This window comes from Diachasmimorpha longicaudata, chromosome 6, assembly GCF_034640455.1.
Source record: "Diachasmimorpha longicaudata isolate KC_UGA_2023 chromosome 6, iyDiaLong2, whole genome shotgun sequence".
Classification (NCBI taxonomy): Eukaryota; Metazoa; Arthropoda; class Insecta; order Hymenoptera; family Braconidae; genus Diachasmimorpha; species Diachasmimorpha longicaudata.
Genome location: NC_087230.1, coordinates 7,123,659 through 7,140,402, shown reverse-complemented (window position 1 = coordinate 7,140,402; position 16,744 = coordinate 7,123,659). Strand labels below are relative to the sequence as shown.

At 38.0% G+C, this 16,744-nt stretch overlaps 3 protein-coding genes across 5 annotated transcripts; 2 read left to right on the top strand and 1 right to left on the bottom strand.

Moving 5' to 3' along the window:
* The first annotated feature begins 262 nt into the window (after positions 1 to 262).
* Positions 263 to 9,969, top strand: LOC135163373 (sodium- and chloride-dependent glycine transporter 1-like). 3 transcript variants are annotated; one of them, XM_064122762.1, is made up of 11 exons: positions 263 to 1,074; positions 1,702 to 2,116; positions 2,587 to 2,851; positions 3,624 to 3,782; positions 4,097 to 4,313; positions 4,668 to 4,839; positions 4,930 to 5,286; positions 5,363 to 5,572; positions 5,666 to 6,007; positions 6,078 to 6,306; positions 6,582 to 9,969. In XM_064122762.1, exons 2-11 carry the CDS (start codon positions 2,069 to 2,071, stop codon positions 6,746 to 6,748), a joined length of 2,166 nt encoding a protein of 721 aa, XP_063978832.1. In that variant the 5' UTR covers positions 263 to 1,074; positions 1,702 to 2,068; the 3' UTR covers positions 6,749 to 9,969. The 3 variants fall into 3 exon arrangements, with proteins under 3 accessions (XP_063978832.1, XP_063978833.1, XP_063978834.1); XM_064122763.1 differs by having other exon boundaries at positions 1,681 to 2,116; XM_064122764.1 differs by having other exon boundaries at positions 265 to 1,074; positions 2,599 to 2,851.
* On the bottom strand, positions 9,799 to 13,908 carry LOC135163383 (transmembrane reductase CYB561D2-like). The gene is made up of 3 exons (XM_064122781.1): positions 13,669 to 13,908; positions 12,528 to 12,755; positions 9,799 to 12,161 (listed from the first exon to the last, which is right to left on the bottom strand). Exons 2-3 carry the CDS (start codon positions 12,687 to 12,689, stop codon positions 11,631 to 11,633), a joined length of 693 nt encoding a protein of 230 aa, XP_063978851.1. The 5' UTR covers positions 12,690 to 12,755; positions 13,669 to 13,908; the 3' UTR covers positions 9,799 to 11,630.
* LOC135163962 (uncharacterized) lies at positions 13,807 to 16,678 on the top strand. The gene is made up of 2 exons (XM_064123867.1): positions 13,807 to 14,172; positions 15,544 to 16,678. Exons 1-2 carry the CDS (start codon positions 13,807 to 13,809, stop codon positions 15,751 to 15,753), a joined length of 576 nt encoding a protein of 191 aa, XP_063979937.1. The 3' UTR covers positions 15,754 to 16,678.
* The last annotated feature ends 66 nt before the right edge of the window (positions 16,679 to 16,744 follow it).

Sequence of the window (16,744 nt, the reverse complement as noted above, 5' to 3'; positions counted from 1 at the left end):
ATAAAATCCGAGTGAAAATCTCGATGACGAATTGTGAAGTGGTAATAGGCACCGAGAATTGAAGAGGCGCAGATGAGGGCGTCCTTTCCTCCATCCCACCGTCTCTCATCGACTACCAGAATGCATAGGGCCAAGTGGTGGTGGCGTGAGAGGGAGGGTTAGATTGAACCGCTCTGTGAGGGTGGATATAACCATTCCAGTGATAGTGGTTGTGATGGAGGACAAGAGTGCAAGGTTTAGGGTAGGACGCAGCTCGCAGGAGCAGTAATATCGATCGAATTCAACTCTGGTATTGCTCCCTGTGTGGGTGGTGTACACGGGTATTTTGTTTGTGTGGGTGTGTGGCACCTGGCATTGCTGTTCCCGATGGTACAACCCCCACAAGAGGCTGGAGGCTGCTGTTGGCCGGACGCGAGCTTGTTTCACCTCTCCGTCCGTCGCTCGATATTTTTATCTATTTTATTCGACAATTGCGGCGTTTGTGCACTCGAAGTTAATTAAACGCAATTATCCACTCATTAATATTCTCCCTTCCGTGTTCAACAAAAATCGCGACGATGTGGTGGTCAGAGATTTTAAATTTTTTTCGTGTTAATCGTTTTCACTTTTTAATCTGAAATCGAAAACCTCTTGGAAGTCTTTGCGTTCATCATCGCCGATTTTTCACCCCCTCAACACCCGGTTTTCCACCGCGATTGACGTCCTTCGAGACTCGGATGATGCGCGATTCTGCGAAATTAAATGAAAATTGAAAAATGTGACGATTAGACGAATGTGGAGGTGCTAAAAACCGTGGAGAGATAAATTAATTCTCAAGGCCAACAGTTGTCATCCTCAGGGTCGTACCGGTTGACCTCGACGCTGGGGAAACAGCTGACCGGGCAATCGACAGTGGCATTTGATTATTCTCAAGGCTCTACCTCCTGATACTGGTGTTATCACTGTACCTGGATAACGTATGGTTTTAATCAATGAAACGTGCTAGTGTGTGATTGCAACGATTCACCGGCAGGTTATTTGAATTGGAAGTCTATCTTCCTCGTATCTCACTACTCCGAGGGGTACGAGTGCTTGGTGAGTGTCAATTTATACACGTTTTCACTGATGCTAGAGGCCTTGGAATGGTTACGTCACGGGATTTTTTTTTTATCAAATGGACTATTGCATTATCGCGAGTTCATTTGTGATTGATCGCTTTTCCATTTTCGCGTTGTGTGGAGATCCTGAAGAATAGGATTGTAAACATTGTCCTCGAGGGATAGAATTATTTCAAATGTCGAGAGAAAATTTATCGATTAAATTAATGGGATTAATGGGAATTTGGAAAATTTTTCTTCACGTTGATTCCCCTTTGCATGCGATTATTCAATTGTGCAAACGATTATTCCCCTTTTGTGTTACTTTACGATGAATAAATCAGGCTTTACTTCTACGGAGAGAATAAGCTCTCGTGAAATTCCCTAGATACAAATTTTGGAATAATCTGGATTGCGTAATAAAATTGCACAATGCAATAACATTCCCACTTGGATTATTGGCAATTACGAAATCCCAGCGATTTCCATAAGAATATGAGAATCCTCTGGAGAAACATGGAAATGAGTAATAGCCGATTTTATCTATGTCTGTCATCGTCTTTTTTATTTATTCCTCGTTCATTTGGATATCACTCATTCTCAGCTGCCTCTCTTGCTCCACCAGAATTACTACTGGAGGGTGGGAAGCTGGTGTGGGCATAAATATTCGATCAGAGGGATTCTTTGAGCGTCAATCGCTCGGTGAAGGAGAATGAGATGAGGAAAACTGATGGAAAGTGCGAGGGATGAATTTCAGATGAGGTCATCAGGATCTTTGTCACATATTCGGCCCAGTACTTCGATTTAATCCTCGGTGATTTTATAAATCAACGAATTGTGACAGTGATACCGAGACAACGAGGGGGAGATTGCACTGATAATGAGGACAAATTGGTGAATTAGAGGGGGGAAAACTGAGTTACATAACTGTCAAATATGAAACGAAGAAGAACGTGAAAGAAGGCAACCTGGCGAACAAGCGAGAACAGAGGATGGAGGACTCCTCGCCGAGGATGAAAACTTATTTGGATTGTTGGGATGTGAGTTCAGTGCTATTTCATTATTTAAAATATATCTATTCGTTAATTAAAATAAATACAGTATTTAAATTTGTTTTTGGTTGAGATGTCCCTTAAGCAAATTTTACGTAAAAAGGTATCCAAACCGCTTCCATATACTTTTTTTATTAAATTTATACTCTAAAAAATGCAATACAACATTTTTAAAAAAGTCCTCACCAATTGCACTAGGATATCCTCTCAACTTCTCCCGTATCCCGTTTTGACAGTCAAATGCTTCATTTAGTCCCGAATTTTACGAGCCCTCATGCGTGGAAAAAACTTTTCCACTCAAAATTATGAAATTTTAATCCTCCATTCAACAACTCAGACATTCACCCCCTGAAATGTAATTAAAGTTTATGAATGCAACTATTTTGTTAAATGACTCCTATTCAATCGAGACAAAGCCCTCCCAGCGTTGAAAGCTGTACGAGTCATTTGAAAAGCAGAAGAACTTTCAGAATGAAGACAAGTATTCAGTGGCAAACAGTCAAGCACCGCTGCAGGATGGTGAGGATGAGCACCCGGAGCGCGGCACGTGGACGGGAAAATTTGATTTTTTATTGTCCCTCCTGGGGTACAGCGTGGGCCTCGGCAATGTCTGGCGATTTCCGTACCTCTGCTACTCGAATGGCGGCGGTGCCTTTCTCATTCCATTCACAATCATGCTCATCATCGCTGGACTTCCTCTGATGTTCATGGAGCTGTCGCTGGGTAATTATACGGTTTAATTGGGTTTATTATGTTTTTTTGTTATTTAAAAAAATCATTGTTTTCCTGATAGTCGGCAGGGAACCTTAAGAAAAATATCCGAATAATTCTGGACCAATAGAATTGTTTCATCAGACCAAATTATTATGACAGAATTGTGAGACACAATTGGATGGGAAAAATAATTTAAATTCAAGCGGTCCAGGCAGTTCGATGCTCACGTTATGAATTTGAATTCAATTTCATACGAATTATTTATGGAATCTCTTATTCAGCCCGGGAACTTAAGAAAATTGGTTTATCCAGAGCAGACACTCAGTGATATGCCAGTGACAGCTAGAATTCTCACCCTCATTGTGCAGATTAAACACGACAGTCAATTGAATACTCAGTGGATTGAACGTTCGAATAAATAACTACCTCAATTTTCATAATTTTGAAATTTTTCGTTTGCGTTACCATGTGGACTTAAAACAGGGATTTTATCGAATATGCTCCAAAATTCAATTTATCATGTTCAGTTGACAGCTCAGTAATTAAATCTCTCGGAGACTGCGCTGATATATTCCCTTTAATTTGCCAGGACAAACACAGAGGACATTCAAAATTGAATTGATACGGCATTTCAATGAATGCTAAATTTAAACGGTTAATAGATATTCATCGCAAAACACTGAGAATTTCCATCTTTTCATTTCTATTTTCTACTTGAAATCTCAGGCGAAAACTCATGGAAATTGCGTTGAAACTCGATGGTTCTCGGGATTTTTTTCAGGACAATACGCAAGCCTGGGTCCAGTCGCAGCATACAAGAGGTTCTCACCCCTCCTCAGGGGTCTGGGGTACGGAATGGTGCTCGTTAGCTCCATAGTAATGCTGTACTACAATCTCATCATCGCATGGACACTCTACTACATGTTTGCGTCTGTTGTTGGTGAGACTATTGCATAGTGTCGTACAATTGAGGCAGAATATTTTTTCATTCATTTATCGTGTCGCCAAAACGAATAATTTTTCAATTAAACATCTGTTTATTTAAAATATTTTGACTCTCAAATTGAAGTGTCTAATTATAATTCAAGTACCTCAGAATTGTTACTAACAATTGACTGAAATTTATTCTCCAAAAAAAACAGTGAAAATATTCTCGTTCTTCTCCCCCGTTGGACGCAATTATTGGTTTACACCACTTAATTTCAATTTAGATCATCGCTCACTGCGTTCCCTCGCATTTTTACGTTTTTCCAGTGCCTGCAGGAGGCAACAGCCTACCCTGGTCGAACTGCGCGCCTGAGTGGAGCCGGGAGGACTGCTTCGAGCCGCTAAAAGCCGAGGAATGTGCCAGTCTCAACAATTCTTACTACAAAGGAAAATGTTTAAATTCAACCCAACAAGCGGCTATGAATCTCTCAGCGGACATAATCGCCTCAGCCATGAGACGTCCCCCCGCCGAAGAATATTTCGAGTGAGCAGTGAAATAATTACTACGGAATGAAGAGGCAATTTTCCCCACTCCCCGAGAATTTAATTGGCCTCTTTATCCCCACAATGTGCATGTAATCCCTTCCATTAGAAAATTATGCAGTACTTTTAATTAATTAAAGATTACTCATTATTTTTGCGGCTTTCCTTGAAAAAGGAGCGCAAAAAGAGTTGAATAATTTTTTTATAATTCCTCCTACCATAATAATTATTTCGGTCGAATAATTCGTTTCGGAAAATGATATACATATATCCGTCGTACATACACCGGAGATCGCATACAACTTGTAAACAACCACTTCAATTAGATAATAAAAATCATTTCTCACGAATGTAGGCATCACGTACTGGGAATGAGCGAAGGAATCGAGATTACCGGATCTGTCCGTCCAGCGTTGGCAGCCTGTCTGCTCCTCGCTTGGGTCATCGTGTTCCTGTGCCTCAGCAAGGGGGTCCAGAGCTCGGGGAAAGTCGTTTACTTCACTGCGCTCTTTCCTTACGTCGTTCTGGTAATTTAGAACAGTCCCAGGCCTTTTAATATTCACAAGGAATTCAATAAAACATCAAAATGCAAAAATTTTTCGCCAATTAATTCACAGATCGCTCTCTTCATCCGTGGAATCCTCCTCCCCGGTGCCGACGAGGGTATTCTCTTCTATCTTACCCCCGACTGGAGGCGTTTAGCCTCAGCGAAAGTCTGGGGTGACGCAGCAGTCCAGATATTCTTCGCCCTGAGTCCCGCCTGGGGGGGCCTGATAACTCTCAGCTCATACAACAAATTCGATAACAACTGCTACAAGGACTCACTCATCGTAGCTGTGAGTAATATTGGCACATCGTTCTTCGCGGGTCTTGTTATATTCTCCGTAATTGGATTTCTCGCCCATGAACTTGGTGTACCCGTTGCTTCGGTTGTCGATCAGGGAGCTGGATTGGCGTTTATTGTTTATCCCGAGGTAACTTACTCGATTGTAATTGATTTTTCATCCCCCTTTCTCATCGTCACGAGTTATTATTGAATTTGTTTTCAAGGTTGTGGCGAGATTACCAGTAGCACCAATCTGGTCTCTCCTTTTCTTCGTGATGCTACTGACCCTCGGACTGGATTCACAGTTTGCACTTATGGAAACTGTTACAACGGCTATTCTCGACGGCATTCCAGCACTCAGGAATTTCAAAACTTGGGTTGTCCTTGGGGTGTCCATATTTGGGTATGCTGGGGGAATTATTTTCACCACTAATGTGAGTTAAACATGTGCTGAAGATTCCTAAAGTCGAGAAATTTGAATAAATTTGATTTAAGAGTGTTGACGTATTCATCTCATGAAATTCCAGGCTGGAATGTACTGGCTCCAACTGATGGACAAATACGCAGCGAACTGGTCAGTTCTGTTGATAGCGATATGCGAGTGCATATTGGTAGCCTGGGTTTATGGAGCAGATCGCTTCCTCGATGACGTCCAGCACATGATAGGCCCCCGTGGAAGATGTTTCAGGTTCTTCTGGACGTGGATGTGGAAGGTCATAACGCCCGCTGCACTCTTCTTCATTCTGTTCTTCAATTGGGTCGAGTACGAACCGCTATCCTACGGCACTTACGTCTATCCAAGATGGGCGGACGCTGTTGGATGGCTTGTGGGACTGTTTCCGGTGTTTGTCATCGTTTTGTTCGCACTCGTAAGTTCGACGTCTGAATAATCTCGTGATTTGCGTAATTTATTTTCCCATTCCCATTTGGGATCTTTAGTTTCAGTTGCGGAGACCGAAGAGACGATCAAACTATGACGATGATGACGATGATGAGGAGGAGTCCGATCCGAGGACTTCCAGGAGTTCGGAACGTGTCAGGCAGAAGAAGAAAACGGATTCAGTGTGGGCAAGAGCTAGAATGCTGCTGCAGCCAACTGCCGAGTGGAGGCCAGCTTCCAGGAATCCCTTGACACCATCGAGAACGTTGACTCATACACCACCACCAGGTAAATCGCAAGATATTTATGTACGTAATCCAGGACGTACGAAATTCTTATGATTTTGTACATTTGTGCGTACACTAGTCCCACGACCGTGGCATTGGTACCGATTTTGATCGATTGTCGAAATGATCATTACATAACTATTACATAAAATCGATTATCTCCATGAAATCCGCCATATTTGATTAGTAACCCGCAGGATAAATAAAAGATAGAAAATAAATTTCAAATAACGATTACGGAGTAATTTTCTCTGACCGATTTCTCTGGTATTAAAGGCCAACCCGGTGGCTATGACTCAGTGAGGGATACAATAGTTCTCGTGAACGGCCAACCGATGATGTTGCAGCCGTCGATATCCTCAGGGACAACGCAGAAGCTTCCTGGTCCGTCGATCCTCAAGAATTCCAGTAAAGCTGATCTTATAACATCGCAACAGGTCTGACATGATGTGCACTTTTACTCCGAGAATAATTGAGAATATTTGTCTTTCCAAAATGACTTATTATATCAAAGAACAATTTTTTCCTCGAAGACAGGAATCTGAGGATGTTATTGATTGATTTATTTCTGGAAAATTTCGTTCTATCTTTCGTTTTTTTTCCTTTTCTTTTGTTGTTAACTCTTTCCTCTTTATTTCCCATTATTCGCCTATTTAACTTATATATTATGTAACCGTTGGGACGCGTGCATGTGGACAATTAGACGCGTGTCGCGATTGTGCGGCGTTTTTACAGAAACGTGACGACTGGATTCGTGCGATGTCTCGAAAAGTTGCAGGGAAAAATGTTAATGAGTGATTATAATAAAAAAGGCGTTCATATTCCATGAGAAGAAAATTGAATATTGCAAAAGAAGACACGTCTGAAAATATTTTATAGAAATACCTGGTTAATTCGTTACAACATTCTATTGAATTTCTGCTGAATTTTCTATCTATCATTTTTATATATATGATTGTACTAATTAATTTTTGGGCCTATGTAATTCTGAACTTCTATACTGCTAATTTCATTAGCACAACGTTGAAGAAAGATTGAATCAAAATTTCGAGCGAATGCGTCAGTTTTTTTTTGTAAAATATTTTCGTTCGTAGAATTAAGCAAAAACCTTTGCCACATTCACACAATGTCCAGGTGTCTTGCTCATTAGAAGGTAAATTAGTTAATATAGCTTAACAGATAAGATAGATTTTAGCTAAGTGTCTTCAACTGGAAATGATAATCGATTTTGTGACAGGGAATTCAAGATTATAAAGATGTCCAACGCATGGTGTTGATGCAATAATTGAGATTAAAAAATTATTTGGAGGGTATTCAGGGAATTTTGGCGGGCCAGAATTGTGTTTAGATAAATGAGAATTGATATATAATCATTATTTGAATAATATATCACAAATATAAGTGTACGTGAAGTCAATAATTGTGGGGAAAAGATGTTTAAAGAGAGTAATATATTTAAATATGGAAGTATTTATTTTTTATGTGAAGCTATCCAGAGAAATGAAAGACATATTGTACTAAAGTTATTCGGCTCATTTACAACGTGTTGCTAGTAATTATGATGTAATTATACAGAACGTATATTTTACGGTGGAGGTTGAGGGGATTGCGGAGTGGGGCTGGGTGCAATGGGAATCCCATTGAGGGGAGGTTACACGCAAGTGAAGCCTATGAAGTTAAGAAAAATGAGGATAAATTTAAGTCGATGAATTCGATGAAACAAATCAGTAGTGAAGGGATAAAACCTAACATTTTTTTTTGTGTCTCGTGGAATAAAAAAAATTTCTCCCTAACGAGTGCGACACTTCGTTTCGGAGATTGAAAAAATATTAACTGCCTATACGCAGAATGCAGCCTAAAATCATCATCATTATGATTTTTAATTAAATTTAGGATTTCTAATTTTACAGTTTCCCTGACGCCAAAAATTACTTTTGACCAAATTCTTTTTTTTTTAATATTTGCACGTGTATTATTTTCTCTGAGTGCGTGAATGCATCGATAAGAAATAATTGCAATATTATTGCATGCCTTAAATGTTCCACAAAAGGGCCGTTCCCCTGCTACGATTTGTCCCATTGACAACTGCAAAATAATGTGAATTAAAATAATACAAATAAACCCAAAATCCCAGAAATGTTCAAGCATATACTCATATCTGTAAGCAAGTGTTGAACGATGAATAACATGTGCACGAGAATTTACCAAATGTGTATATCAGAGCTGATAAATAATAATTACCTAATAATGTTATTGTTTACAGTGAATGAGAGTGCATGTTTTTACGTGTTCTAGAGTATAAGAAAGTATAATAATGTTCACGAATTTATTCGGTGATTATATCAGGACTCGTAGGATTCGTTGATTTTAATTGTTTCAAAATTGACGATTATTTGCATTGAAATGGTGAAAATATATTGCCGGTAGGTAATTCCGGACGTTAGACCTAATTAACTGTTGCTATATGGCTTGAGATCTTCCAGTGAAAACGAGAAGAGCGTAGATAATACGAAAACCATGTCAATGAGCTTTATCGAATGAGCAAAATGGAAAAATCCTAAATAATGTGAATAGAGTTATGTGATTAATATAGATAAGTAGGTCTATAAATGTCTAGAGTGAACCTGAGGTGCAATGCCGGAGGAATTAGGGATTCATTATCGACACTGAAACAATCGTCAACACGAATTTCCAAAGAATTTACATTATTTTTGTTATTATAAATTAATATGGAATATTTTTTGACTGATAGATTGCCAATGATAGATCGATGAGTTCAGATATATGGAGGACAAGATCACGTGTAAAAAAAATTAATAGGTTTTGATCTGTTAATGAATTAATTGTTTAATTTTCAATAGAATTTGAAGGATATTCTACTACAAAATAAATACGTTTTCCCATTGACTTTTTTCACACGTGATCAAAATAAAAAATCATCAGGTGGTAGATATTAAACTTAGGAGCTTGAAAAAATCCAACTCCTGTGTATTAGACTCTGAAAAAAAATCCGTAACAAAAAATTGTAAGGGAAGATATAAAGAACAGTAGAGCGAACAGTACAAAGTGCCCTAGGGGCTAATTATAGGTAGAAACGACGAGTTGAGCCAAGGGGGAATTGCTTTTGTGTATACAAAAATCAGAAAAAGTTATTGTAAACACTGGATAAATATACACCCAGTCGAATGGAATTGATTGTTTCCTGGTCGAGTATTTGAAAAGTAAAGTTGAGTAAACTATGGAGAGAAAAGTTGGATAAAAAATCTAGTGAGTTGAAATCGTTCATATTGATGAACAAATAAGTCTGTGGATAATTACTTAACACTGTCAAATTATTTGCGTTCCTACCCAACGATTATTCGCCTCACTCATGACTTATTCTCCAATTTTTTCCTCCAAGTACCGAAAATTGAATGGCGTATTTTTCTCGAATATCAAAATTATAATCAAAACATATTACAACTATTATACTATTTGAAAATAACCAGACAAATTGAAATTGTACAATGGATTTATTTCTACGAACATGCACTACTTGACAAATCCAAACAGAACGTTATACAATCAAAAACACAATAATGAATACAAAACGAAAAAATACAAGGAATAAATTGAACGGAATGGCTGACAAAATGTGACATGTGAAAAATAAAAAATATAAAAAGAGCCTCTAGATTAAGACTCCAGAGATTAACGAAAAAAAAAATCGGAATAAATGTATAAATATATATTATAAATAAATATGTACACGTTGTTGCATAATGTTAAGTTGCGAGGGATATCCAACAATTGTCGGATCATAGTGAATAACAAAAACTATAATAAACGCGATTAACAAAGAACATTAATTGACAAGCTGGAATATGACGGAAAAATTACCCTAAAAAACAGAAAAAAACTCTAAAAAATGCTCGGTTGTATTATTATAAATGTACATTGTACGAGGAAGCTAGAAACACAAAGATGAGAGTGAGAACAGATATACATACATTACATGTACATGATACGTGTATTATTACAATAAAGTGTTGATATATGGTTGAAAATATTGCGTAATATTTATTCAATGGTGCGTTGAATATTGTAAAAAGTGAGAGTTTGAGATATGTCGTTTGGCTATTTGCAACGCTGTCTTTGGAATTCAACGAGGACTAACTCATCTGCGATGAAATCACTAATGCACGAGCATTGCAATCGCCTTCAGCATATTCATTACAATTTACCATTAGCATAACTATGCAGTGAAATACGACTTAACGATACAAGTTGACGGGGTTTTTTATGCTCCATATAATCCTGTAGCTGCGTGGTAATAATTGCTGTTCGTTGAATTTTCGCCGTTCGAACGGAAGGAGTCATTATTTTCAGTTTACTATGGGCCAGAGGAATTCCAGGGAGGAACACGTGCTTCCATAGATGTTGTATGAACAGAGTCTCGTTATTCTCATGATTTCTTATCGATTTTCACATCGCTGATGCCCTCGGGCATATGAGAGTACCCGGGGGCTTGCCAAATAGGTGTGTACACACGAGTCGTTACGCTCCATACGCATCATCAGGGTCACATGAGGCCAATTGAGAATTTGTTTTTATCTGCTGTTTAATGGGGGGGATTGTTACTGGTCTTTGATGATAGTCGAGACATTATTTCAATCTGGAGGGAAGGAGATGCATGCTCAAAAAACAGTGATGGGTCAGACAGCTACGGGCTTGCTTGCAGTGAATATTCCACTTAGTTCGAGTGGAAAAAGATGACTTCATTCAGACCGACGTATCTGCTTGCTGCGGGCAGTGGGGACGCATTACGGACATTGTTGTAACAATACTGAGAACAATTTTTTTTTTCTCCCGAATGTATAATTGCGGATATCTTTTTGTAAGCATTAGTAGAAAAAAATAAAATCTATTTTTTTAATTTATTATGACAGATTGATCAACGTTTACTTATAGAAAAATAGTTGTCCAAAATTTTCTGTAGTAAAGCTCCCGAAAATTTGTAACAAGTTTATCAAAATATCCCTCCAATCATTTCATAAAAATTATGTAAAAAATTGGCACTGCCCGAGAGGTTTTTCTTAAATTCAATTACAGATCCTTTTCCAAAAAATTCAGTCAATTTCTTTAACGACAAATGCATCTAAAAAAATTCACTCGTTGTCGGTACTGTCTAAAGACTCAATCCAAGTCAACAAATAATATCTGTAAGGCATTTTGAACATTATTAAATAAGATCCATTCCAAATTGCCTGCATCACCGCGAAATAACTCGATCCTCGACATGATCTCACGATTTTTTTAATGAACGCTATCACTTGGCTATTGCGGTCATGTGCTCTGATTGCGGGGGTGCGGTGGTTGCAGGATGACCTTGGTCCTCGCAACAGCCGCGATCATCGGTTTGAAAAGGATAACAACAACAGCAATGACCAGTGCAGCGCAGATGAGAGCATTTCCAGTGTCGCCCAGAAGATGTGGCATTTTGTAAACACCATTGATGATCGTAGCTACAAAGAGTATCGTCATAGCCATTCCCCCGAATCCATGGGCAACTTTCATGAAAATCGGTCGAACCCGCGGATACAACCAACGGGTATTATTCGTCAGAATTCCAAAGAACGCCACCACCGAGGCTATCACGATCGAGCTCAGGCCCAATTGTCCATGGGTCGTTTGAAAATGAGGCTTATCGTGACGATTTTTATTCACTACTATGATAATCAGACCTATGAACATGAGAGTCAGGCCGACAGTGTTCATGATCCAGTGGGTTGTTACGCGATTCGCTCGGGAGAGACGATGACTCAGGTTCGCCTCTCCAGATATACTGAAGACGCCTTCTAGGATGAGAAACCCCACCTATGAACAATTGCTCGTAAAATCATTGCTTCCTTTTGCCGGAGGTTTTTTTCACACAAATTCCAAAGACAAGAGATCATTCTGGTGGGACATTCTGATGGTATTACTGAATAAATAAAAACGGGATCTTAATTTTCTGTGGGAATTATTAGCGTATCACGATTGCAATGAAATTTGAAAACATCTTGCTCTTCGTATCTTCAGCATGACCACATTCTTCCAATGAATTCATCTCCCCAGAGAAAGCAGAAAACCGGGGAATTTGAATTTATCGCTGGGATTCCCAGGGAAAGCGCTGGTACTGTCTCTTAGATATATTTGTTTATTTGTTTATATGTGTTTATAAGTGATAAATCTAGCACTCACCCCGACAGACATGCATATTGGATGCCACGAGAAGAACTGATAATTAATACTGAATATGGAAATGATGTAGAGAACGGGTGCGAGTAGAAGTAGATGGACCAGGACGGAGACGATGAGATTAAGGGTGTTGGGAAAGCCCTTGCCTTCTGTTTCAGGCTTCATCTCAATTACCCAATGTCTCAATTGAATAATCAATTTCTCTTCTATTGCTGTGTGTCAGTAACCCACCTGTGAAAAGAGAATGACAAATTGAATCGGCAGACAATGAAGTTGCGTCGGTGGACAAACTGAGAAACAAGATTCCCAGCATTTTTTTCCTTGTCATTCAGTGTTTTCATTTTTATCCTGGCTTTTGCGTAATGAATTAACGACAGAGAACGTTTCTTCGGGTGTGATTCATGCGGTGGCGTTTTCTTTCAACTATTCATAAGTCAATGGTATAGTGCCTGATGCACGAGGGGGGATATAATTGCAGCAAGTGGATCTTGCAATTGGCATTCCTCACTTGATACTTTTGCCACGCGTTCCACACCATTCGACCTCATTGATACGTTAATCAAGCACTCTGGCATCCGAAAATTTATAGCCTTCCGCCGCCCATAATCGCAATTGTCACTCTGATGAGTGATAAATTTTTATTATCGTTGAGAGTGAGAAAGCCCGGAGAATACGGTTAATGACGATTGTTGAAAATTAATGTGAAATTGCAGACATGAAATTTATCCTACTACGAATTTTTATTAGAACACGCCTTAATATATATTTAATTACAATAATTGATTAATTAATTCTTCTTCTGTGAAGGACTGAAGTAAATCTGCGACAAGTTGTTGCACAATATTTTTTGTAGCCGATAAAATTATCAGTAAAAACTTTCTCCTAACTCTAATTTCATGAAATCTAATGGTATTGAAAATGTAAAAAGTTTCTAAGATTCATCTGTTGTCAAATTCGTTGTTTTTCATTTCATATGGATCAAACTGAATGAACATAATGTAGAATAATTAAATTTATAAAGCATAATTTGTAATAACGATGGTATAAAAAATAAAGAACTTAATGAAAGAACAATCAGAATTTCGCAAGTCGTTCATTTTTATGGAAATAATGCAGAAATCAATTGGAATATTGATTGACGTACCTGCGACTTTCCAATCATAGAAAATCCATTAATAGAAAATATTTCTAAACAAATGGGATTTAGCACAAAACAGTTATTCCACACAGCACTGAAAAACAATCGTAAAATGCCGGTCTCGGTTCCGACGACCTAAATTGGATGCAGAAAGTAACGATAAAAATGCCGAACGACGGAGATGTGTGCTCCAGGCGACTGTTGAAGCAACACCGAGACTGCTGTACTTCGTTCTGGGAAACAAACCCGAACCAGCCGACGATCCCCCTCCTTTACAGAAATGTTTACATCGCCGGTCTTCCACCGTTCACTATGGTGCAAAATAATGTGTCCTTGGTACCGCTAATCGACTCACAATCGACTGTAATGAATACAGAAATAGTAGTGATAAAGATTCATACACGTGAAGTGATAAGTGACTCAAGACATTTAAAAAAAAACGTGATTCTGGTCATGTATACGTCACTCCGGAAGAAGAACGTTGACCTTCGACATGTTGAGGACCCTTTGGTTTATAGATTATCAAATTCAATACACGAATGTCCATTTTTCATTTTAGAATAAGAAAACGGGAAACAGGTTTCCTGTTTTTTAAACACTTGTGACAACAACGAATTTAAGAATGTTTTGGCCGGCGAGGAAATATTCACGATAAATATATGTGAAATGTATATGTATTTTACATTTTTTTTTCATATATTGGGCCAGTTCAAAACATTCTCAGATATTTTTCAGTGTGAAAATTTGGCTTGTGCAAAACACTTTAAAATATTAAATGAACATTTTGACATTTCCAAAATATTCCTTACAACCAAATGTTCAGAAATGATTTAAAACATATGTGTTAGTTGTATTAAATATTCGAAGGTTTATAACTTTATTAGTTTTTCCATTTATCAACTGAATTACTTAAGAAAAATCGACAGCTAATTAGCTTCACGTCAATTATTCTATTGAAAATGATTTTCCTAAAGGTAGTTCTCATAAATGAATAATGAAATCAGGTTTGATGGACAATAATTGATTCTATCAAAACAAATTAAACGAGAAGAATCGACAACAATTTTTTTCCGGATTAGTCACTCTAGATATGATTCAATGCTGCTGCACATTGTGCTCTATGCAATACAGCAACATCGATACCACTGGCCATAGATATATTAACCACAAGGAAAGTTATGTAAACAAAAAGAAACACTCCACTGATTTCAATTGCGACTGAATCAACTATTTCACTGGATATAAGAATTCTTATCATGATTTGTGACACTCTAATAAAGTGAGTGTCGTAATGTGTCTAAAAAAAGCTCATCAATTACCATCACAATTACACTGGGCTGAGTACGATGTGTAAATTGTCACTGTAATTGCGATGTTTGTTTCGAAATTATTGCAGAGGCTGGAGCTACAGAACATCAGTGATCCCGAATACTTATCAAAGAACAATTTTTTTTTATTGCACAAGCACTAGCTGTATCCACGTGCACACGATTTTAAGAGCTCTGGCATTCCCGGAAATCCCGGGCGATTTTATATTGAATATAGAATGAAAAAAGTTTCAAAGTTGATAAATCGCTTTCAGTAGAATCAAACCTCCGGAGAATTACGGAGTGATAGACGAAATAGGGAAAAGTTTGTCTGGGATTCCAGGAAGTGCCTCCATTGACTATTGATAAGATTACCAGAATATGATTAAGATAATAAGTGATAATTGAAATATAACTTAAAATAATTATATAAATAGATTTTTTCATTTGAAAGAAAATGAAAAGATGTGAAAGAAAATCGAGAATAATAAATTGAACTCATTGTCATTTTACTGTCAATTTCCATTTCCATTTGTTTTTTAAAATTAAATATTCATAATTTAATTTCTTTCAGGTACTTGATGGAGTGACTAGCTTGCGTAACATTTCTTCCATTCCAACTAGAATAAAGATATACACAAGGGTATCGGCATTATTCGCAAGTGATTTGCGTATTAAAAAATTCTTCACGTCTGCAGGTCTCGAGGAATGTCCGATGGTCTTGCCCGGTCAACATATCTCTACATTCCTCGATAGACAAATAACAACGTGGAAAAATCAATAATGAATGTCACCACCATTACCCTCTCCCTGGATTCATCATAAATAAATGAGTCGTAAATTAATATTCGCGGTGTAAATCGGTAAAGGACTTCGCAAGGACGGTAAACCTGAAGACCCATCCATAAATTTACAGAATGACCCATTGGATTTTTTTCTTCAAATTTTCCCTCAGAAAAATGCGGAGAGTAATGTCCTACTGATAACAGGAGTATTGTAATTACCAGTGCACACCCGCGGCTTTAGATAAGACACAAGCTGTCTGAGCCTTATCAGCACGCAGGAGATCTTCAAGTCATCAGCGATCTTTCGGTCGTTCTCATCGCGATGTTTCAACACTTTACTTCTTCGCGGATGAGCGCTTCCGCATCGATTGTACGTAATCGAGCAATCGATGAATACGCACCAGTGGTAACTCATCGGCTCATGATTATGCACACGTTGGTGGACTCGCACGTGTGCTTCTGACCTCGCGACGCCTTGGAATGCACCCGCTTACTTTATGCTTTAGCCCGTGGGGATTATTGTTGAGATTGAGTGGCGGTCTTGGTACCGCTGTATTTGGGGGAACAACTAAGATGGCTCAATTTATTGAATGGAAATCAGTTTTTGTGGAGTGAACAGTGAGAAGGAAATCATCTACACTTCTTTATCAAGTCGCTATTGTTCTCCAGCAAAAAAAGCTTTTAGTCCATACTGTTAAATCCAAGTATTTAATTGCTACATAAGAGGTGTTAAACCCGTATATGTTGTTAATTTATCAATATCAAATTGTTAAAATATTAAAATTTTAAACAAATTTAAAAATATTAAAATGTATTTATAGAATCAAAAGGGGTGAAGAGGAGTGAAAAAGACCGGTGATGATGTAAAACAAAGAAAAACTTTTGTAACATCAAAGATGAATAAATTGCATTGAATAATTGTTACATACGATGGTTTAAATTATTAACTAATTATTAAAAATTGCAAAAGCCTGGGAACACTTAAGGGTT

What these genes read in the sequence shown, in the direction of transcription:
- LOC135163373 (XM_064122762.1), top strand. Translation starts at nt 2,069, where the DNA reads ATGGAGGACTCCTCGCCGAGGATGAAAACTTATTTGGATTGTTGGGAT. An exon ending in CCCGCCGAAGAATATTTCGA is followed by an intron (nt 4,314 to 4,667) that starts GTGAGCAGTGAA and finishes TCACGAATGTAG; the next exon opens with GCATCACGTACTGGGAATGA. An exon ending in GAATTATTTTCACCACTAAT is followed by an intron (nt 5,573 to 5,665) that starts GTGAGTTAAACA and finishes ATGAAATTCCAG; the next exon opens with GCTGGAATGTACTGGCTCCA.
- LOC135163383 (XM_064122781.1), bottom strand. Translation starts at nt 12,689, where the DNA reads ATGAAGCCTGAAACAGAAGGCAAGGGCTTTCCCAACACCCTTAATCTC. An exon ending in CAATATGCATGTCTGTCGGG is followed by an intron (nt 12,162 to 12,527) that starts GTGAGTGCTAGA and finishes AATTGTTCATAG; the next exon opens with GTGGGGTTTCTCATCCTAGA.
- LOC135163962 (XM_064123867.1), top strand. Translation starts at nt 13,807, where the DNA reads ATGCAGAAAGTAACGATAAAAATGCCGAACGACGGAGATGTGTGCTCC. An exon ending in GACATGTTGAGGACCCTTTG is followed by an intron (nt 14,173 to 15,543) that starts GTTTATAGATTA and finishes AATTTCTTTCAG; the next exon opens with GTACTTGATGGAGTGACTAG.